The sequence below is a fragment of the Anguilla rostrata genome, chromosome 14 (genome assembly GCF_018555375.3).
Source record: "Anguilla rostrata isolate EN2019 chromosome 14, ASM1855537v3, whole genome shotgun sequence".
Lineage (NCBI taxonomy): Eukaryota > Metazoa > Chordata > Actinopteri > Anguilliformes > Anguillidae > Anguilla > Anguilla rostrata.
In genome coordinates, this window is record NC_057946.1 from 5462771 (window position 1) to 5487340 (window position 24570).

The 24570-nt window shown below is 46.7% G+C and overlaps 1 protein-coding gene across 1 annotated transcript in view; it reads right to left on the bottom strand.

Moving 5' to 3' along the window:
• The window catches only part of arrdc1b (arrestin domain containing 1b), a 48072-nt gene extending 24433 nt beyond the window's left edge, over positions 1–23639 (bottom strand). The window contains exon 1 of the mRNA XM_064307016.1: positions 22779–23639. Coding sequence (XP_064163086.1) covers positions 22779–22896 — 118 coding nt within the window. The 5' untranslated portion in view covers positions 22897–23639. The remainder of the gene's footprint in view (positions 1–22778) is intronic.
• Positions 23640–24570: the final 931 nt, after the last annotated feature.

Here is a 24570-nt window from a genome sequence, read left to right on the forward strand (position 1 = left end):
GAAGGCAAGAGAGCAAGAAGGAAGGGAGAAAGACAGACAGAAATACAGAGATGAGGAGAAAGTGGAAGGGGCGAGGAGAAGAGAAAGAGAGAATGATAAGGCAGGGAGGAGGAGGAGAGAGAGCAGCCATGTCTCCGTGCTTCTTCGCTGGTCCGCTGTCGAGCGGCGCTGAGCATTAAAGCGGTCGGGGGGGCTCCCTGTCTGTGAGCTGCTCTCCTGGCCTCACACTCCCCCCCCCCCCCCCCCCGTCTCCCGCCCCCTGTTCCCTGTCCCCTGGGGGAGCTCTCTGCACTCTTCCGCACAGTCGACAGCGTACGCCAGCAGCCAACTGCCGAATCGATGCCACGTAGCCACCCCCCCGTCCCGTCACCGCATTTTCAATTCAATCGCCCTCCTTTACAGGCGCCAAGATTTCCCCTCCGCGAATTAGGGTTCACCCACGGCCACAAAGCATCTTTATGGATTTCAGAGATGCCACACTGTGATTTCACGTGATTTTAAATACAATCCTATCAGCATGCTTGTTCTGATTTCTCACCATTTACGAGTTCTTTATATGAGTGAATGCAGTCTTTTCTCATTTTGGGATTTTTTTTTCCTAGTCTACAATACAAGAATTCAAAGATTTTTTTACATGGAACTTTTTTTTCCCCCCTCTTCTTACGTCTAGAAAAAAAGACCAAAAACACCAAATCTCACCCACTACCAAGACACCACATAGACCAAGACTGTAGGCCTGAAGGGCTGCAGTGGTCGCTGGATTTCAGTGCATTTCAGCAGCAGGGGTTCATTTCAGTCATTGATTGGCTAGTCAGTCAGCATACACCGTTTCAAAGCTGAATTTACTGGAAACTACAATACGATGCAGCTTCTGCAGTCCTCCGGGTCCTGGGCTTGACACCAAAGGGATAGAGAATACTCTATTATCAAAATCTGTAGTGGGCCAAAAATATGCCAACAGAACCAGCATTGTCCAAAAAATCCTTCTCTTTCTCTGCAAGGGGATGCAAACACTGTAGAACTTTCTAGAAGTGCTCTGCTCACTTCCCCGTGTCAAGCTGTGAGGGTCAGAGAGCCAAAATGGGGGCCCAGGGCAACAAAACCAGCGTCCAGTTTCCAAGAGAAAGATCTATTTGCGAGAAGTAAACAAACAAACAAAAGGCCCCTGACGTTTTTTTTTTTTTTAATTCTGCTTGACCATACGCGCACAAGAGACAATCTCCTCTTCACAAAAGGAGAGGCGTCATGACGGGCGAGCCCGACGGTGCGAAGTTCCTAAATGCGGGAGGGGCATGGGGGGGGCCAGCTAGAGCTAGGAGTCAGGACAGCAGGATAAAAGCCTTTTGTGAGGGTGTGCAGAAGAAGAGACGGGACAAACAAAGGGGAGTGCCCCATTACAAAAACCTGTGCAGGATCTTCACAGGGGACAGAGGGACGAAAACGGACGGGGGGGGGGCGGGGCAGGGTGGGACAGGGCGCATAGCTCAACATGCGAGTGGCAGTGCCAGGGCGGCAGCTGGCACACAGGTTCGCCAGACCCCAGGTGGAAGCAAGCAGCAGATGGCCCGACTTCGCTGGCACTGAAGGGTGGCACGGGTGAGGAAAAAGAGGCATCATTTCTTGCATAACAAAAAGAAAGGAAACAAGCTAAATTAAATAAAAATAAAAAAAAAGACCCAAACATTGAACAGGAGCCAGGCCCCCTGCCTTAGGAACCACAGGCTGTTTTACACACGTCCAAATTCAGCCTGCCCTGTCTCCACCAAAACCATCTGCCCAATCGGGACAGAGAGAACACTACCACCAGCTCCCTCCAATCATGTCCCCCTGTCCCATTGCTGAACATGTGCTGAGCTCACCAAGGCTGTCACTTTTGAACAAACCTATAAGAAAAATTTGTTCAAACTGGTTCCAAAAATTTCAATAAAATGTTGCCTAAATGTATAATTGTTATGTCCCAGTTTAGATTTTCCATGAAACCTGTACATACTAAATACAGTAAGATTCCGGGGGGGGGGAAGCCATCTCTTGGCCCTCTTGCCAAAACAGACTGGTTTGTTGGACAGTTTAATAAAATGTCTTCATATCATACATTCAGTTGAATAACAGCCTACTGCACGTACAAAATAAAGACACAGACAGGGCCAGTAGGTTCATACGAGAAAAAGCTTGTCTCAGCATAACCCTGCAGGCTAAAGACAAGGTTCAAAGACCAATTCATTGTTTTGTTTTTGTAATACTGCACTCGTGTCTTCACTTGGTGTCTTCATTTTTGCCTGCATAAGTCAAAATGAATTTTTATTTTTTGGAAACCAGCCCACGGGCTTTTAATACACTACAGAAAGCGGATCTTCATAATTGCGGACTTCTCTCTGCCAGGGTTCCCACTGTTTTCAAGAAATGATTTTCCAGGACACTTCATGTGAGGAGCACCTGTAATATACAGGGTGGGGGGTGGGGAGTGTGGGGCTAGATTGCGATTGCAAACTGGGGCACCTGTGGTTTTAGCCTATGCAAAAAATATATATATTTCCCAGGACGACTACTTATTTTCCAGAACATTTTGGCAATTTTCCCACTTTCCATGACATGTCCATAACTGGAAAACTGCATAAAAAAATTCCAGGTTTTCCAGGACGCTTGGGAACCATGCCTGAACTTGTTCTAAAGCTTTTTAGAACCTATTCCCAATTTGTCTTTTCCCCCCACATTTTGGAACACCCATGGACCCTTTAGGGGTTCTGTTCTGTATCTGCAACATCTACCAATTCAAGAAAAACTTGCCAAACTGCTAGAAAACGAAATGATTTGCATGTAACCCCCCAAGTTATATTTAGAATGCATGGTGACTGAATCCATGCATAGGTCTTAGAAATAAGCTACTGAGTGAGCCCAATGAAAGCCTGAAGAAACACGCCTGCAGCTTGACCACATGTAGCTTATTGCTGCAATTCAATCATCAATTGCCCTAAACTCTGACTAACAATTAAAAGCGAGGATTGTTTTGTCTTCACGAACACAGCTTGGCAGGTTCAGCAACCACTAAAACAAAAAAAAAAAAAAAAAAAAAAAAAAGGCAAATGCCTTGTAGGTCAAAGTTGAGGACGAATGTTGACTGAAAGCAGGCCCTTGTTTCAAGGCACGGGAGCGAAACGTGTTGTGTGGCGGCATGGAAACGGAATGAAACCGTACACAGAGCGGGAGCTGGGCCCGCAAACACGGCGAGCTAATGCGAACGCCGTCAAGCGCCAACACGCCCCGCGCTCTGCAGCCCCAGCCATCCGCGCAACGCCAGCACACGGCCGTCTGCGCAGCCGAACGGGCTGAGCATGCACTGGAGAGAGAGAAGGTAAGCAATGAGATGCTTAGATTAGAACTGACGCGCTGTCTAAACCCAGGTTCGATCCACTGGAATTCTCCCAAGTTCCCACAACAGCAAAACTGTGAGCGAAGAAGGGGGAAAGAAAAAAAAAAACCTTGTGTCAGTATGTGAAGTGGGAGCCAATAGTTTTGGCCGTGTTCGTTAAATGGACTGCATTTAAATAGCACTTTTATCCAAAGCACTTTACAATTGATGCCTCTCATTCACACACACACCAACAGTGAAAGGCTGCCATGCAAGGCACCAATCAGCTCGTTGGGAGCAATTAAGGGTTAGGTGCCTTGCTCAGGGACACTTTGACACGCCCAGGGCAGGGGGATCGAACCGGCAACCCTCCGACTGCCAGACAACCGCTCTCACCTCCAGAGCTATGTCGCCCCTGACCAATATTAAAGCCGATCAGTGACTCCAGCAGCCCTGGAACAGTGAGGGCTTTGAAAAGACCTTTTCCATGAGAAAAACACAAAGTACCCCTGACTGGTGACCTTTTAAAAAGCACCCCCCTCCCCCCTCCCGGAGCCTACTTAGAGGTCTCCCCCTGAGTCTAGACCAGGGGGTAGGCAACCTTGGTCCTGGAGTGATGTGATCTTTCTGGTTTTCTTTCCACCTAAGCTTGACCACAAGAGTTTGATCAACTGCTTTAAGCCTAAGAAGCATAACCAAATGCCTGATTGGAGAAACACGTCCAGCTGAACACGTCCAGCACATGGCCACTGGCATTCAGTAAGGCATTACACAGTTATAGGTTTGGATGGAGCAAAAAACCAGAAACCTCTCTTGCACTTTAGGAATGGAGTTGCTTACCTAACAGAGGTGCTCCACGCAATATGTAGCCCAGAGGTGTGCAAGGAGGGTGTTTTTGGATTTTCATGCCAAATTATACCCTGAATGACTTAACTAGGCTAATCATTTATATGACCTGACATTTTGGCAGCATTTACAGTACTGCTACTACAGCACATTTGTGTGTGTGTGTGTGTGTGTGTGTGCGTGTGTGTGCTTGTGTGTGTTTGCTTTGTAGGCGTCAGTCTTTAACTGATTGTCACGGAGGAATGTCGTCACTGGTATCACCTGTGTCGGTGATGTAAGGGAATAGTTTTTCCAAAGTTTGAAGTTTGTCCTCTTGCTTGTTTTCACTAAGTAAAATGCTGAATGAGAACCTGGCAGTAAGGGAGCTACACCAATAAAGTTGATTGACATATGCAACTAATACAAACACAGTAAAAATTAAAAGCATAAAAAACAATCAGTGTGCCAACATGGCAATTATTAGATTATACCAAGATCACAAAACAACCATCTGGGACACCTTGTACTTCACAGTGCACAGTTAATCTCAAAAGGGTTAGTGTGTGTGTGTGTGTGTGTGTGTGTGGTGTGTGCGTTTGTGACAAATTCAAATAACTTCTGAGGACAAAATCTCCTCAGTAACAATGGGTGGACTGGTCAGGCTGATCCAGCCAATCACAGATCAGGCATAACAATTCAGGCAGAACCTGACCCCTGTGACATCACAGCGTTGCGACAATGAATCAGCATGCGGGCTTCAGACTGGCAGACAAAATTCCCTTTCCTGGTTGACAGGCGGTTCGGGGTTAGGGTTTCAGCCGGACGGACGAGGCTTGAGCAGGGCACAGTTTGTTTATTTAGGGTCCTGCCTTTCAAAAAAAAAAAAAAAAAAAAACCAAGAGTGAGAGAGACGGAGAGAGAAAGAAAGAAAGAAAGAAAATACCCCTTTATCCTTTAGCCAAAACACGGAACAGACAGTAGTACTGTTCAGACAAAGGGTGGATTGTGGGTTTCGTGGGCGGGGGTTTCCTTTTCAACCGGGTCAGCAGTATTAATGGCGAGATTAAATGCGTCGGGGGAGGCACCCGCGAAGTGAAGAGTGCTTCATAAAGAGGGTTCATAAAGCCAGTGCACCCCCCAGCTGCACAACACGCAGGTAGGCAAGATCGCACACACATACGTTACCACCACACGCCTTCCATTACAAACAGAGACACAATCTCACACACAAGCACGCCCCCCCCAATAGTACACACACGTACGCAGGCATGCACACAGCTACTCCCACCAGTGCGTACATGGGCGCACACAAGTTCGCACACAAACACAACATCACCGGCCTACTCCAGCCCTACTAACAAACATGACGCCCACACACGTACATGTGTACACCTACTCCCACTGACAAACACGCAGACAAATACACCCCTACCATCATCAAAAAACACACACAGGCACACATACTGTACATACTGGTACAGCACCAGCATCTACAAACGCACCTATTCACGGACAAGCAAGCAATAAAAATAAAAAAACATACGCACACAATAAAAGAACACGCAAACACAAAATAAAAAAACGCACACACACACACCCAAACACAATAAAATGAACGCACAATAAAAGAAACAGACAAACACGTCATTAAAGAACTGTTGTTGGGGGAAGCTACGGAGTGAGGAAAGGATGCAAGGGGAGAGGAGGAGTGAAAATAAGCAAATGGAGTGAGCTCTGTCTCGCTCTGTCTCTCTCTCTCTCCACCCCCCTCTCCCTGGCCCATCACAGAAAGCTCAAATCCACGTGCCCTCAAGTCACCTCAGGAGCATGAACGTGTCCTGCGTCTCCACCTAGCTTTACAACTGTAGCCGCGCCCCCCCCACCCCCCATGCCGTGCACAAGTCCCCCCACCCTGATCAGGAAAAGCAGGCGACTGACAGCAGGCCTGAGACAGAGCGCCAGCGCTGCTGTGCGTTCAGAGGCCCCTTTAGCACTCAAAGAGGAAGCCTGGTGGGGCTGTGACTGGGGGGTAATGCCAGTGACCCGGGTGAGCAGGCGTGTAGCACACTGTAGTCTCACACTCACACTCACGCATGCACTCACACACTCACACACACATACGCACACACACTCACTCACGAACTCACACACACAAATCCAGGTCACACAAGCACACACTCACGCACTCTCACACACAAGAATCCAGGTCAGACATGCACACACACACACACTCACTCACTCACACACACACACACTCACAAGAATCCAGCTTAGACATGCACACACTCACTCACAAGAATCCAGGTCAGACATGCACACACTCACTCACTCACACACACACTCACTCACTCACACACTCACTCACTCACAGGAGTCCAGGTGAGGGGAGTCCACTGTGTAACCAACTGCTGCAGTGTATTAAATGAATGCTCAACATGAACAGACAATGAAGACCTGAGAGAGTGAGTCTTGCTGATCCAGGGCTGATCCAGGGCCAGCCGGTGTGGGCTCAGGCCAATACCGTAGCCCCGCGCCGCAACACTTAATCAAGGTTTCGACTGAAGACCCGACAATTAGCTGACCAGTTCATTCAGGTCATTAAATGCTGCTGAGCCAAAACAAAGGCCAGGAAGAGCGCACGCCCTTTACCTCAGGTAATACTGGAGACCCACGATCTGCTAGGTTACACAAATAAACATAAATTTGTATGGGGATTTAACGGCTTACGTTTGCGGTCACCTCTGTCGACTGGGGAGAGCGCACAGACAGGCAGCGTGGTCATCTCCTGAACACGTCACGTTTCTGCTTCTTTCCACAGCGCGGTCCACAGGCTGAGCTCAAACGGATATGAGTCAGAGGACACTCTGTATAGTCGGAGTCCGAAAAACCCAGCAGCACACCTGCCACCCCCCCCCCCATAAGACAGCAGGGCCTTTCCCCCACCCAGACACAGCTCAGGAGGTAAGAGAGGTTGTCTGGCAGTCGGAGGGTTGCCAGTTCGATCCCCCGCCCTGGGCGTGTCGAAGTGTCCCTGAGTGAGTGTGTGTGTGTGAATGGGTGAATGAGAGGCATCATTTGTAAAGCGCCTTGGATAAAAGCGCTATATAGATGCAGTCCATTTACCAGACAGAACAGGGGCCATATAATAAGTGGCTCTTTCCCGTGCACCTGCGTGATTTAAAAATAACAGCCGATGCTAATTATTGGGCTAATTGCGTCTGTGGAATGAAGGGCGGGAAGTCTGTCTCTGTCCCCGTCACTGGCTCCCTCCCCTTCATCTCCATGAATCCTAGATTCATACACTTTTTATAATGTACTGTACAGTCAGTACTTTAGATGCATGCTTTGTATTGTTCGAACGATGAAATAAAATGCTTTATGGCATCGTGTTTTTGTAAGCATTTTTTCAGATAGGGTTTCTATCATTCACACCTGGCTGAATAAAAAAATGAAGAATGTATCGAAAAAGCCAACATGTTTCTGAAGATGCCTTCGTCAGGGTTACACATAATAGAGGCAAAGTGCTCCTTACACATAAAACAATAAAATTGGAAAAAAATCTATTCATCAAATCAGTGCTGAGCTCAGGAAACATACATGGCCCATACATAGGAACATATACTCTTTGGAATATACACTCAGAATCACTATGGCCCCAAATGGTGGCATGCATTGGAAAGTACTGTAAGTACCTAACACTTATATTTTCAGGTAATGAGGGAGCCCAAGTGGTTCTCTTATTACAGGTGGCTGAAGGGCCCCTGGTGAGCAGGTATCAGTGGCACAGAAGTAGAGTAACTTGATGTTTCCACATCAGGAAAAAAGGGGAAAGAATGTTCAGGAAAACAAACAAAAGGACAAAGAAAGAAAGGTGAGTGTTCCGTCTGAATTAAGCACACCTGCGCCAGGCAGCTTAGCCTAACACAGGAAGACTTGTTTTCTTTTTGGCTGAACACAAATCAATGCTGGTTTAATCTGCTAGTCCCACCAATGAAATAAAACAGCGGAAAACAGCAGCATGCAGGAAGGTATCTCGCTAGGAAAATGATTCATGTGACGATGAAATGATTCTCAACACTGTCACTTTGCCTGCACATCCAATGGGAGGCTGAGCTGATGAATATCCGTGGGGGGAGAAAGGAGATACTCATCTGAAAATCTGAGACCCAGAGAAAGAGGTTTGTTGATCACACAAAGCAGATGGCAACACGGCAGCGGGCATCAGATAAAACCTGGAACGGCTCACGCCAGCACATTTTGGGAATGTTAATTGCATCGCCATGGACCCCTCCTGAACAGCTACACATGAGTCCAAATGTGAATGGGAAGTGTGTGTGTGTGTGTGTGTGGGGGGGGGGATATTTGAAAGCTCCAGTTTTCCTTAAATTTTTACCAGTTTCAGCATACAAAAAAAAGCAAATGTAACTGAATTATACATACTGTGTTTAACATCAAAGATGGGTCCCCCCAGAGTTTGTCCACAACCCCTTCAGCCTTCATATTTGGGATCTAGGTTCATGGTGCTCCCCCACCCCCCCCTGTGCCCAGAGAGGATATCTCTCCAGGTCCTTGATTATCAGATACCATGCTGCCACCACCTCCCCCCCCTCCCCCCCCCAACTTCAGGCTTCCTCGCAAATGCCACTCCTAATAGTCTCTCGAAAAAGAACAAAAACGTGCCAAAAGAAATGACAACTACAATTGATGGGTAAGTGGAAAGGACTGAAAAACATTCACAAAGAGCAATCCCCCTGCCCCACCTAAACAATGTCATAATAAGCCCATTATTCACTCAACATATTGCTGCTGACTAAATCTTTTCCCCCCCTACAAAAACATCACATTGAGATCGACATCTTATTTCCAAGGAGAGTGCTCTGAATGTTAACTTGACCCAAGCAGACTTAACTCAATTTTTCCCCTCTATATTGTTGCTTAGCTACTGCTGAATCACATGTCATGGAAGAAATTGGCAGAAAATGAGCTCTACGGTGACTTGAATGCCAAGAGAATCCGGCTAAGTGCAGCACGCCTACCAAGCCTCAACCCCAAGACGTTCCATCTCCAGAACATCCAGAAGGGGAAGCTAGAGTTTTTGAGACAGTTTCATGCAATCTGATTGATTCTAGCAAGTAATCACCAGCATCATTACAGATCCAAGAATGAGGTGGACCTAATCACTGCCTCCAACTGGAGCCCTGCCTACACAAGATCATGATGCATCAGTGGGGTGAGGAACAGTGATGTGCAATTACTGTGATGTCTAGATTTCCTGCTTTGTTGCAGTAAATGCTTCCGAAAACAAGGGGATACAATCGCAAGAGGCAAAAGGGTCAGCGTGTTTACCACATCACTGCAGGCGGACTGAAAACTTCCCATCGGCGCATGAGGAACAATGAGATTCACTGTTCTACGGTCGACCGGAGACACCGGGGAACTCCGCTTGTTCAGTGCCTCCTACAGCACCACCTGCCTGACACAGGTCACTGGGAGCCTGACAGAGAGGCCTTGTACACTGTCGCCAAACTCACTTCCCTTTTCCTCCAAAAGATGGGAAAAGGCTCTTTTTGTCAGGGCTGGGAGGCAGGTGACCCCGGCTGGGGGAGGGCTGTGACCGGAGAAGGGCGGATGGCCCAGGGCTGCCAGCGATACCGGCACAGGTACCTCCGTCCCACCGGGGCACCTGGCGACCCTTCACCTCGCCTGCCTCCGACTGCAATGGACGTTACAGCAGCAACCTGAGTTCCACCGCATAATTTCCTAAACAGGATAAAACCGAGATGGCAAACGGGGGCGGGGGGCGACTTGCCCTAAGTAACCCAGGGGTCAGGCAGATGAGAGGGCAGGGAAATCACACCTCATGCAACAGGCCCCGTTTCTCGCCAAATCTCTCATTAGGGTAGTGCCGGAGACGGTGAGGTCAGTGTCCCGAGGAATGCCTAGCATTCCTGACTCCCCTTCACAGTGTCCTCCCCCACACCCATCCCATCCCATCCCCTCCCCTCCCTCCCTTTCTCCCTCTCTGTCTCGCTCCCTCGCTCCCTCTCCCCCTCCGTTCCGTCTCCAGTCCCCACACCTCCACCTCTCTCTCTCTCGTTCTCTCGCGCGCATATGCTGTACGGTGAACTCTGGCCTTCAGGGCCGACGGCACAGCTGCTCAAACACTGTCCCTCAGATCCCGTGAAGCCCCGCAAAGGAGAAAAAAAAAAGGGAAAAGGGAGAAGAAGAAAAAAAAAACAGCACACATTGTGTGTTTGTGATTACATCTGAAGGGGGGGGGGGAAGCTGAGTAGCCAGGTTCTCTTCAGAAGGCTTCTCAAGGTTCCGAGTAGCCAACAGGAACAACCGGGTCGGCCCTCAATGCAGAAAGTCGTAACTGGACTGATCAGGTTTTTAAATCTCGTCTGCGCCGCTACACAGCCCGAGAAATGGTGCCGCTTCTCAAAGGGGGGACTCCGTAAATGAACGGTTCCCCCCACAGGCTGATAACGGCACCCGTCCCTTTTACCACCGGACCGCGATAAGGAGGTAATGAATGAGACTGGTGACTGGCGGAGCTGCCGCCCCCGAATGGCGCCGCTCCGTCCTCAGTGCCAGGATGGTTTCATAATTCACTCAAGAGAGGGGGGGGGGGAACAAAATGGCAGGTATCTGCTTTACTGGCCACACCTTGTTTTTTTTTTTATCTCAAGACTCCATTAGCACTTCCTTTCCTTCACACAGAGAGCACTCGAGACAAATGGAGGCGGCCGGTCGATTTCGGCCCCTGGGAGGGCTGTCTTCTCTTACATGCTGAGGGCCTATATCACGGGCCTCTTCCATCCGGACAAACTACGAGCTAATCAAGGACCGGCTAGTTCAGGTCAGAGAGGGAGGAGGGCCGCTTCAAGGCCCCTCTCCCCTGATTGATAGCAGCAAAGCTCTCGAAGGGAAGGTGGCCAAGACGGAGGGGAGGTTTGACTGGCCGGCAGCCAAACCGCCCTGGTACCCTTCTCATGCCACACTGCTGGGCGTGGGCTGGGTCAGTACCACCTGGGAAACCGGAATTAGTACTGTACAAAGATTTGGGGAAGAGACAGCAGGGGGCGCTCTTCTCTCTCAACCACAATGAAACCCAATGCCCCAGCACAGTGATGGGGGCACTGTGCCGTAGGAGGTGCTGTCCTTCCAAAGATACATTCTGATTTACTGTACCCCGTAAAGATCCCATGGCATCCTTCAAAAGAGCAGTGGTGTAAACCACAGCGTTCTGTTCAAATTCCCACAGAACTGTCTCTCTACATTTTTTGCACTTTTTCCTGACCTTTTTCTGCTACACCGTAAAGCGTCTTTGTGACAGTTTTCAGTAAAAAAAAAAAAAAAAGCACTAAACAAATAAAATGTATTTGATTTGATCTGATTTACATCTGCCCACCTACTATCTTGTCTACACTCCCTTGCAATCCCTACCCACTTTTAATTCCCTAGGTCTCCACCGTTGAAGAGAACAGAGATCTTGGTTGGCTTATCTGGTAAAATAAAGGTTATACCATAGATTCTATTGACCCACCAGAAGCTCAGCTCAGTATCATTAACATTGAGCTCAAGCTCTGTGTCCCTACTGCCGAAGCCTAGCAGAGTATTTGGCGAAAGAATCCGTGGTAACACACTTCACTGCGCACCTGTGTTCCACAGGAGAACGCAGCAGTCTGGGCCAGGGCCAGGGCCACACAGTATGGGCCAGAAGGCCCACTCACCCCACCCCCACCCCCGAGCAGAAGCACCGGGGGAACACGGATCTCTTAATACTGTCACTCACCCTCCCCGTTATTTCAAGGGTAACACAGCAGAATGCATTATCTATGGGGCTTCTGGCAACAACAGCAGCAGAAAACAATCACCAGGGTCAACGTTTCTGGAGAGGGCGAAGCACTCCATAAAATCCACAACAGATTCCAATAATTGCATTTCGACTTATGCTGCAAAGAAGGGATGACCAAAGCCTTGTACTGAGGGGACGCATATAGATTCTCCCCCAAAAAAAACGATCTTGGGTCAATATTGGTCTTTTAACAGTACATGGCTAGATTAGGATTAAGGATTCGTTCAGCTGAACCTGGATCAGCTGTAAAGGGGCCAGAGAGCTACTGAAGCCCCACTGGAGGACACGTTTGACCTTCCAGGTAAATTTCCCAGTAAGCGAATTTTGTTCAGGCCTAGGTCATGTGACACTGGACTTCAACAAAGCCCTTCCTCAGTGAGGCGGTAGGAGAAACAATTTTACCCCCCTGGGATGAGAAACCCCCCTGTGATGTCCACCGATGGCTGGCTTACAGCTCACTGCAGTCACTAAGTACACAGTACCTTTATATTAATATGCACAATTAGCCTACATTTCTAATCATTTCCATTCGGGCTTCCTTCCAGCAGATTCCTCGCTTCCGGAATGGAGAAGCACGGGCACACCTCTTCCAAACCGCATTACCGCTCATTATGGTGCTCACTCTGCAAAGTTAACAGGGACTCTCAGTTACGATGATGCACTTTCACTCAGTCACTGCAGGAGACTGCAGTAGCCGCCTCGGTGCAGTCCTCGTGGCTCACACAACACGCCCAGCCGTTACATACGGGTAGTTTAGGCAGAGGAAGGCTTCGATGACCCACACTGATAGACAGACAGAGAGATGATAACTGACTGTTACTTGCTTAGAGGACAAAACTATGAAAGCAGACGCATGAATCGTGTGCACACGCAAACACGTAATGCACGCACTCACACACACAGTCACACGTGTCAGAGACTTAAAGCCTGCCAGCACAGCACCACACGGCTCAGTCAGCAAGGCTGTTTGCTGTTCAACAAACATACGGCAAAGGAATAAGAAGGTGTGCGGCTGGAATCTTCATGAGGGCTAGCTTCTGCTAGCAGGAACTCGTGCTCACTCTCTCACACACACACACACACAGATACTGAAACTCACGGTCAGGCTCACACACACACACACTCTAACGCCATTTGAGTTTCCAATTGTTGACACTGAACCTCACCCTCTCCCCCCACCCCACCCCACCCCACCCCAGCAGACAGTCCAATTTCCTGAAATGGGAGAGCCATTAGCACACACTGGCGATGCGCTTACTTCCTGATGCAATGCAACATTACATTAAGCAATAAAAATAAAACCCTCCCACCTGCTTCTTCTAGATGTTTCTTTTAATACTGAGCCTAAACCAGCGGAATTGATTGGGGGGGGGTCAGATGTATTGAGCCAAGCGCCTGGATTCAAACCCAGGGTCTGCAATCACAATCCACCCACACACCTCCTCTCCCCATCCAAGTCTGCTATCCCCCCCCCCCAGTTCACAATCACAATTTCAAGTGTGTTTTGATTTGTCATACCCCCCCCCCACCCCACAAGATCCACACATGATTTTCTCCTTCAGTTACTCCCAGGGTGATTCTTTGATGCACCCCTGGGCTAAACCTGACAAAAGCTGTGACCCCCATCTCATCCAGGACGCTTCACAAAATCAATTCTGTCAGTTCAGGCTCTGAACTTTATTAATACAGCAACCTGGATCTCAGGAACTGAGCTGAAGAAAGGTCACGTTATTTGCGATTAGCGGTGGATTTTGAAGTTGTCTTTTTCGATTATTTCAGAACGCTTCGGATCCTGCCTTCAGCGATTTCGCTCACCGTCAAACGACAGCAGACAAACGAGCCGGCAGGCACAGCGAACTGGCTCTGTAACCTGAAACAACAGAGTAGCGTAATCCTAGGACGCACTGAGAGAACCCTAAAAGTGTCCATACTTCAACAAGCAAGTACGCAACTGTGATCTCTCATGAGATGCAACTTGCGATACAAGTTCCTTCCGTTACAAACGCCGCCTTGATGTTGTGAAAGGAAGGGAAATGGACTACATCAGTGAACGCATGTAGGGAGGAAGAACATACTCGTATTCTGTGCACAACCTACATGTTGTAAGATTTCATATTTACTCATTCCAAGTAAGTTTTGCATGAGCCGCTCCCATCAGCTGTGAGCCTAATGACGGAGTATCAGTTCTTCGTTGATGAAAACTTTTTTTTGCATGCACTCATGCAAGTCACTCTGGAGAAGAGCCTCAGCTAAATGGCTAAATGTAAAATATTCTAGAATGAACGAGCAAAGGTTAGGCCCAGGCTGATAGCCAGTCTCCGCAGTGCAGGCGACAGGCCTGCTGCTCGTCTTTCTCGTCTGCAGTACGCCTCAGGCTCAGGTCCTGCGTTGCACAAGCGCGTGTGAGCAAATACACACCGGCACCTGCCCGGGGCTGGTCATTACTGTCCTTCTGTTCTCTAACCTAAAGAGCCTGGTGTGAACAAGCCCCCACCCCTCACCTCCCTCACCCCACCCCCCTCACCCCCCTCCCACCCCGCAGTCTGCCTGCACCAGATGCTTTCTGTCAGGGGACCAGTAACTGCACAGCTCTGCAAACGTGACTGGGAGGGTAAGCATTTTTATTATTTTTTATTATAAAAATACTTTTTAATTATTAAAAAAATACAAAAAAAAATGTTCTGTCACAGGGAGCGATGGACGACCTCATCGGCCCATTGGGTCCGCAAAGGACGGTTACGCTCAGGTCACCGGATTTATGGACGTCTTCCTGCAGCTCGGCAGGGGAGTTAGGCATTTCAGACGAGCGACTGTTTAAGTTAGGCATTCGGCGTTAATAAATCTAGGAGGCCGAAAAGGAAGGGTGGCTCGGGGGGGGGGGGGCGGGGGGCTAATCCTGTTAAGGCACTGGCTCCTGCAGTAACCGACAGGCCACACGGCCCGGAACCGAACCTGTACCCCACCGGTGCCGGTGCCGGTGCCAGCTGTAGTCTGAAGCCCCACAGGGCGACACACAGTTAGAGAGGGCCCCACAATCTGCTCGCTAAAGCTGTACATGAAATGTCCTCCTCTGACTCATGCCTGTGCACACTCAGCTTGTGGACTGGGGCATTAAAAAAAAAAGCAGCGGGCTTGAAGTCACGTTTCAGAGGAGAGCGTGTGCCTTTTCTGCGGTGCCTCCCCCCACCAAAAGCTTCCACCCGCTTTTGGGCTTCTCCAGATAGGGGAGCATCAGCCACTCTGCCCCCTGCGCTCAGTTCATTCTCAGTGTGCCCTCACAGAAATGGAAGAGCTTGGAAAATATACTGAAATAAAATATATTCATTCAAAGATATTTGTGTATGCATCATGTTAAGCATTACTACGTGACCATGGATTGACTCACCGATTTGTAAAAACACAGACAGGGCCCTTAATGTGCTAGCCACTTCCCCTTTTTATTGCCCTCCTGTAATAACCCACAAAAATGTCCTTTGTTGAAACCAAGCCAGGGTGGGGTCACACACTGTCAGCCCAGGGCCTGATTCATCCTACCAGCAAGCTCTCCAGTGCCCTCTGACCCCTGCTTGTCTTAAGGACTCTCGTCCCTGAAATTCCATTAACCTGTAACTCCCACTGCACTAAACCCTTTGCAAACACGAGAGCCCGAACCACTGTCAATCACCAGCCTGAAAGCAATACAAACACAGACACACACACACACACACACGCTCGCGCGCACACACACACACACACACACACACACGCTCGTGCACGCGCGCGCGCGCACACACCACACACACACACACACACACGTGCACACACACACACACACACACACACACACACACACACACACACACACACACACACACACACACACACACACACACACACACACACACACACACACACACACACACACACACACTGAATTTGGAGACCCGTGGGCCGTTGATGTTTTGATCTTGATGTTCGTGGCTCAATAGCAGTGTAGAATGAAAAGTGGGTGATCTGTCTGAATCAGGCAAATAAATAAACAAATGAATAAATAGCTCTTTGCCTCCTGATGTGCAGCAATTGATAAGAACTTCAATGGACCCTTTAACCATTAGTAAAAAAACTGTGATCAGCACCTGGGTGAATAATATACAGAAGAGTGTGTGTGTGTGTATGCATGTGTGCGTGTGCGCATGCATGTGTGTGTGCGTGTGTGTGTGTGTGTGTGTGCGCAAGCGTGCGTGCGTGCAGGCCAACGCATTCTCTCAGTCCATCCACGTTTTTCCCAGTCACGGACGTAGGGAACCAGGTCTGTTTAATAGCATGCTTCATTAATTATTTTCTCAAAAGCTGCTCTCATCATCCAAGGTAATTTACACACCGTACCATTCATTTTCCATTTTGCCCTTCACAGATATTCACTGAAGCTGTTTAAACGTGACACTATGCCAGAGAGAACAGCAGCCGTGCCACGACAGGTGTCCTATAGAAATCCGACCCCATGGAAAACTGACCTGAGAGTCAACGGTCTGTATGTAAAACCGAGGTTGTTTTCGTAGGACAGAAAAGTGACCCCCCCCCATGGAAAAACGACCCTTGTGTTGTTATCTAGGTATTTGGGCTTGGGGTCAAATTCCATATCATAAAAAATCATTGTAGGTTATTATGAAATTGAAAAAAAAAAAGAAAAAAAAAAAAACATTTTATCCGTGGGGTCACTTTTCTAAGATGGAAAAAATTACCCACAATTTCCATGGGAGCCACTTTTATATCTGACTTTGTGACTTTGGGATTTAAACACAAATAATTCTGGTTACATGATACAAGCGAAGGTGTAAAACTAAGTCTGAGAGCTGTAAGTGTTTCCCCACTACCGGCTAATGCAGCGGTGTTCACAAATGCAGGCTCGTACGTCAACATCGACTACAGACTGGGACGTCACATCACCTGCAGAGAAGCAATATAAGCATGAGCCGTGGTAACCGGGGACCTTGGTCTTTCGCTCGGTGGGCTAACTGTATCTCTTGATTTGCGCCGCGGCTGTTGTACAAATTTCGTAGCGGACCTACCTAACCCCCCCCCAATACACTTAGTCAGATTTGGCCTGTCTGAGATGTCCGCTTCGGGCCCTGAAGAATGCGGAACTGAACCCCTGGCACTTAGAAAGGATTATCTCATTTGCCCTTGCTGAGCATGATGTATCAAATAAACTACACAGGGGAAAAAAAACAGACCAGCAGCATTCCAGACTATCCAACTGTGCAAGAACCCGTAGAGCCATATACATTAACTAATGCACTGAACACTACAAGTATGTACAATTACAGTATACAGAACCCCCACCCAACAATTCAACATCACATAATTGGCCACTGCAGTCTTTCAATACATCTCTGCAGAACTAGAATATCCAGGAATATAGATTCCCAGACCGATTTTAATTTAATGGCAGCCAGGCTCCACCTTGCTCTTTAAGGATCGATTTCCCAAAGGAAATTAAGCCGGCCACGGAATGCTGCTCGCCTTGTGCAAATTTAATTGAAAGTGCTTGTCAAAAAAGAAAAAGAGGAAAAAAAAAAAAAAAGGAAGCAACCCCAAACAAGCTGGCACATCGAGCCAGAAGAAGAAAGCGTATGGCAACGTGCACAGAAAAATATGATTTTGATCGCATTCAAGGCTGAAGGTCCCCACGTTGCCTGGGTCTGATATGCGCACACCCTGGTTTGTTCCACCAGCTCACCCTACCCTCACTCTTTTCATGGAAGCAGGGACAGCCATTTTCATTTTAAAGATACTTTTTTTGTCCCCAAGCATTCTAGCAACAAGTGGATTGTCTGCCCACTCCACAAACGCCAGTAACACACACGCTAAACATATCCTCACCAAGCAATGACAATTATGCAGTGTTGAAATAAAGCTACCAATCTTCAGTTACATTGTCAATGAATTTGGCTACTTTTACCCATTGAGTGCTTCTACAAGGTCACTGCTTTGCAAAAACATTCCAGAAACAAATCCCAAACTTCATGAAACTCTGGAACTTCATGCTTCCTTAAATATGTGAATTTTTCAAGACACAGGCTTTATGTTAGTTCCTTTAAGTCAATGATTGCGTGACGAGCAGACAAGGTCCCCCTAGTGAAGAGAAATTAAAATGTCAACCTTTGCAATAGGCAAATATCAACCATCTTCTCTTTCCCTTTACCAAATGCTCTGAATAGACCTAACATGCAAATCTCAGGCTTAATGGTACTGGAGTAGAAGTACTTGAGTTTTTCTTTCAAGGTCTGTCCAGAGGTTTAATCTCATCTGCTTTCTCAGGCTCCCCCTAATATCTCTGAGGGTGAAAACCGCAAATGGCAAAGCTCTCCCTCTCATTAATCACTGTTCTCCAGACCCAAACACATTAATAATAAAGGATAAACACATTTGTCTGTTCATTGGTTATGTTTTGTCGTATACCTTCGACAGAGTGTCACCAAGTGCCTGTGGAGGACATGAAATGGGTGAAGACCAATGGCTTTCTCTCATCCTGTCCTCTTGCTTTATTAATGGACCTTGAACGCTTTGTTTATCAGCTGAATAGATTACTCTCAGGTTAGCCAGGTTAGCACGTCAACACAGTGTTTTGGTCCTTAATCTTTTTTCCCATGTACTTACCAGTTTTTACTTGTCAGAAAAATCGCTGCATGAAATACTCGTTGTTTTTTTTGGTTATATGCACCAAGCTAATACAATTTTCAGACTGAGAGGAGCGCAATGGTATCCTGTTAGAAAACAAAAGCCGCTTTTCCACCGCATGGTAATGGCTCAGCTCGACTCTACTCGCTTTTGGTAACAGGTACTTCGTTTTCCACTGCAGACAGTACCCCTACCCCCATCAATGGGGCTGGTCGTCATTAGCGACGCCGCATGAAACGCGTTGCTCTGACCAATCGGTGGTCTGCAGTGTTTTCACGTCACCTTTTGGTATCGCCTCAGCTCGCTTGGAACCTCGACGGAGGTGATACCAAAAAAGTACCAGGTACCAGGTGCTATCCACAACTTTCGCCCGATGGAAAACCAAAAAAGTTGAGTAGAGTCCAGTCGAGCCGAGCCGGTACCATGCGGTGGAAAAGTGGCTCAAATGAATATGTCACACTGCATATGGAGGCCAGTCATGGCGTTCATGTTCAAGAACAACGCCGCCGCCCCCTCTGGTCGACCTGCCCCTTCCTGCCAGCCTGTACCAGCGACGTTATCTGCAGAGCTCAGATGGTGGACCATGGACATGAAGCTGAAGGAAGCGGTGTCTGGCTGCAAGAGTTCCGGGTAATGGGTGCGCCCACTGGTCTGTGGTCTCCAAATGTACCCAAAACACTTGCCATCCAAAGCAGTCAGTGGCAACACAATTCAAGCATGCACCTCCCCCATGCTTCCATCTGTTCACACACACGTACATTCGCGGAATGTCAGTGTGGCCAATAAATGTCTGCATTGGGGCCTTTGACCACAAAGGGTCGTCATCATCATCATCATCATCATCTTCTCCTCTGTGCAAAGTGTAACATACAATGGCCAGGTTAATCAGTAATGAGAACCTTTAAAAAAAAACAAAAAAAAAAACAGTATGGTCAGAGCTGGGGTACCTATTTTTAGTCACCTGATTAACAATTGCTCAAAAGAAAGACTGTTCTTGTGTTCCGGTTTGTCCGGCAAGCTGTGTATTCCGACATGTTTGTCTGTCTGGGTACAAGTTGAACACACGGTGCTGACGTGGTGGACAGCGTATATTTGCAGCATGATTATAATTTATTGTTGGTTTCATCACTGTTTGTGTATATCATTCAACTTGATTGAGGACGGGGGGAAAATTCTTGTATGACCTTTGACCTAATAACACAACACAAATCTGACACTTGAAACCTCCTCCAGCCAATTAGATTTCTCTCTGCGTCATCCATCCCCAACCCTTCACAGTCATGGAACAGACATCGACTCCAAACATGGTTTTTTTTGCCCGGCACTGAATTTAGCCATGGGTGTTGGTTTTTTTTTTTTCCTGTCCTGTTTACACTTAAGTTAAACTCTGATGTTGCAGTCAGATCTCCTGACTCATAGACAGACTCAAAAGCCACATTCAGGAGAAGCGTAAAAAAAGGGCCTCCTTCACCCACAGTAAACTTACTGAAGGTGTGCCTCTACACACCTCAGGGGACTTTGGTACTTGCACTTGTTTACAGCAGGGGCTCTCACTCAGGCTCAGCCCCAGGGGATGTTGGTTTTTAATTCCTGCCACAATTTCAGTCCCCGGTTGTAACAAGCTGCTAACCATTCATAATTAGACACATTTAAGGTCTAATCTGTGATAGTCCACCCTTTTCATGCAGCATTACGTTAGAAACAGCTATGACTACCATGAATTAATGTCCCAGGACTTTTAATTGATCGACTAATGTTTTCATTTAAGGTGGTGTTACATGGCAAACAATTCCTCCAGAAAGAGGTTTGATTTTTTTACGTTTATGGAATTATAGGTTACATTTTTATGAACTTATAAGTGAAATACACAGGGAGCTGCATGACGGAGTTTGAGGAACCCTGGTTTGCCATGTCAGTTAAAAATAACTGCATTAAAAATAAAAGCTACCTTTAAAAACCTGGCACCAATACCGTTTTGTGTCACGGTTTTGCTCATCAAAAGACCAACATGCAAATCCAGTAGTATGGACATGTACAAGATTTAAAAAATTTAAAGGTTTTTAGCATGTGGAGGAGGGAAAAACAACTGTGTAAAGACCCGGTGAAGACCACGTAGCTAAAAACGTTTGTTTGTTAATAAATCACTAGGGGCGTTGAAACTGTGTGCGGGTGCATTCTTACTCAATGTTTTGTTTATCCCCACAGGTTAAAACCAACGAAATATTCCACCACCGTATATTTTACAGAATACACGATGACCAGAATTTTGCGTCGATGTCGTTGGTTGAGTTGTGTTTCTCCATGGCCTAAAAAGCTACAACCCACACAATGTGCGTATCTTATGCATTGAGTTTGTCTTCGGTCCGCTCAAACGGCCTTGTAACGTACAATACGCGTCACTCGGTTAACCTCAGTTTATTCAAGGTGGAATTCCGAGACACGGCCTGAGAACCATGCGGCGTTCACAAATGCACAGTTACGGAGGATCACTTTTTTTTAACTGAGGAGGCTATGTGCCGGAAAAAAAAATGATTTAACGCAAACGGAAACCTACCGTCTCCGATCCCTTTCCACAATACTTTTACTACCAGCCCGATTCTTAAATTATGTAGGCTACCCCGTAGAGCATTTTATTAGGCGAAAAAAAAGAAAGGATTATTATATTGAAAAGGGTTATTATTCCGTGTTGTACCATGCTGGGGAGTTAACGGGAGGCATAATTCATCCCTCACACAGTTGGCTCGCTGGCCGCGCTCTCTCAAAACTACTCTCAGCAAGAGATGTTGTGCTACGTCAGGAAAAATCCATCACCGGCGATACTGGCGCACTATTTACAGTTTGTAAAGAAATGCCAGGACACCTTCGGATAAAAAAAAATCCAATTACAGGGCTGTTTCCTGCCATGTTATAGCCAAACACCGGGAAACTTCGGATCTGGTTGCAAGGGGTGCCACCCAACTGCGCATCTGTAATACTGGTAGGCAATCTATGCATGGGCTGTCTCCTCAAGAAAAAGTATCGCAGCGCTCTCGCGCATCGACCACAAGTCTACCCTACTGTCGACCGTACCTAGTTTGCGGTCGACGCTACGTGAAAATGCACACGGGTTCGTTTGGATAGTTTCCACGCAAACAAACAGGAAACAATAGACTCTTTGTATAACCCCATGGAAACGCGAGGAACAGGCTTTCTTACCTGTGTATAGCTACCTTCCTAACCTACATTAACCACAGGCTGCTGTTCACCCCTATTCGTTATCGTTAGGTCCCTTGGCCTAGTTTCGAACTGCCAAAGTTCTGTATCTTTTACTTAATGTTAACGATTGATAAGTGAATGCCAATTGATTTTACAAATCTTATAAATCCAATATAATCTTGCCCGTGATACATTTTAGGTTTATGTTGCGTCAAATCTCCACGGGTAATAAAGAATGAATGATGCGGTAATATTTTAAGTCTGATTAGTTACAATCCTAGTAAAACGATAACAGTTTTTGTTTTCAAAACGCACACCGCCCTAGACCTATAACAATAACCCAGACAATCTGCACACCTGTTGCATTTGGGCGTGTGGTCGGTCGACTCAACGCTACGGCTGTACTGTATCACCATGCGAATATTGCAAATGGATCGACCATAATAAACTATCTGAATACATGCACGTAAACCAGATTAAAAACAAGAAAGACGCAAAGGAAAACATAACATAGGACAACGTTATGGAATGTTTAATATCTGGGGCTATTTTAATTAATGTTGACTATTAAGAATATTATCTTACAGTCAGCATGTTACAATCAAGGGAAACCATACATCGTTAAATTAAACATAAATATATAGCATTATTGTTCACAAGAACCTCGTCAAAGATCACTGACATGATAGTAGCCCACATGTCACAAATACATTTGATCGATTTTGATTGTCACACATTATTCTATTTAATAAATAAAACGTCAAAATCCGTTTTGTTTTGTTTTTTCTGGAACCGCTCACCGAAACTGGCTAGACAAAATCCGATCTGGTGCAAAACGAAGGGCGGCATTAATAATGAGAAATATTGGGGGAGTGGACGTATTTTCCTCACCTTTGTATTGCAGGGGGGTTCCACTTGTGATCTTAACCATTCCCGAAATGGATTCGCCCGGACTGTAGACCACTTTGTTGTTGGTGAAGGTGATTTCGAATTCCTGCAGCTTCCCCATGTTGCCTGGTATGTCCAACACAACGAAATGCCAAGCAGCCTAAAAAACCCACGGCGTATCCTTCGCTAGTGGAAGCGAAGCGGCGCTGTAACGTCGTCCCACCTGCAGCACGCTCTCTCTGTGACCGTCCACTTCTCCGCGCCCGGGGCGATGACGTCATCGTAAATGCTGGCTAGAGAGTCCCTCCCTCCTTTCTTTCTTTCTTTCCTTCCTCGTTACATCCGAGCCCCAATCTTCAAGCAGGGCTTATTTCAAATTTTTATTTCACCGGCATTGTGTGGGTCCATCGCTTAAGTAATTGTTTGCAAACATCAATAAATAAAAAAAATGTCATTTTGTGAATACCACGATTACAATGGGAGAGAGACACAAAGACCTGGAGATTAATTAATGGAAGAGGAACCGCAACAAGTGTGGAAAGTTCTGACGCTGCCACCTGCTGTCGGTTCTGTTTAAAACATTAAATTATAGCATAAGAAATTCAAATAGCGGAGCCCCAACAATAGCCAGCCCATTACTGCTGTCCGCGCAACGTACGAAAAAGGTATTAGTCAAGACATCCATAATGCATGCATACATTTCCTTTATGACCCATTTGTGCCTTCTGATAAAGTCAATATTTGTCTTGCGCTTGGCATCTCCGAGATCTGTGGTTCCCAACCACGGACCTGGAATACCCATGTGTATGCTGGTTTTCGTTCCAACCGCAATTGAAATCCCATAACTTGCTATTTTTTCTTAATTAGATGCGTTTAGAGGCATCACTTGCCCTCTTAAACCACATTATGTCAGAAATAGCTATGAAGAATAAAAATCTCATGTTCAAATTGTGCTACATTGCAAGAAATTCCATTGAAAGGTTAATTATTTTTAACTGATGGCATTAAAGACGGACGTGAATCAATGGGCTTCAAATTGGTTAAGGTGTGGACACCTCGGTACTAACTCTAATCATCTAGAAGTTAATGAAGAATTCAAAGACAAGACAAATAATAACGAGCCAAACCTGCATTGTGTTAATACATTTCAGAAAATTAAAAACGTGTTCAGCTACGTGTTCAGGAGACTGAACTTTCAATTGGTCCAAAAAGCTCTTTTTTGTATTTTTTTTTACAGTAGCCTATAGCACAATAAGCGCAATCTGAACATGGGAATTTTTGTGTTCATGGCAATTTATACATAATGTGTCTTAAATAAATAATCCATCTGAACACGAAAAGCACCTAGTTTAAAAAGCATATAGCATACAGAGGGGTAGTCCAGGACCGAGGTTGGGAACCATTGTCCTATAGCATGGTTGCCAAACTTATCCGAAAAGAGCCGATGAGTGTGATGTTTTTTTTTAATTAAATTTTTTTATCCCAGCACCAATACACTTAGTACACAAATTAACTAATCATGGTCTTCAAATAAGCCGTGGGAATCATAAGTGGAATCAAGTGTCTTGGTGCTAGTCTTAAACAAAAATCTGCAGCCACATCAGCCCTTTTCGCGTAAGATTGGACACCCCTGTCCTACAGAGTTACCTAGAGTTCACCGCACTTATACCTGCACCTGTGGGTTGTTGGCTCAAACCCATCGCAGGACACCGTTCTCATAACATGGAGAAATTGCACATCTACACGCCAGTAGCTCCAGCAGAAACACAGTCGGCTAAATGCATTACAAAATGAA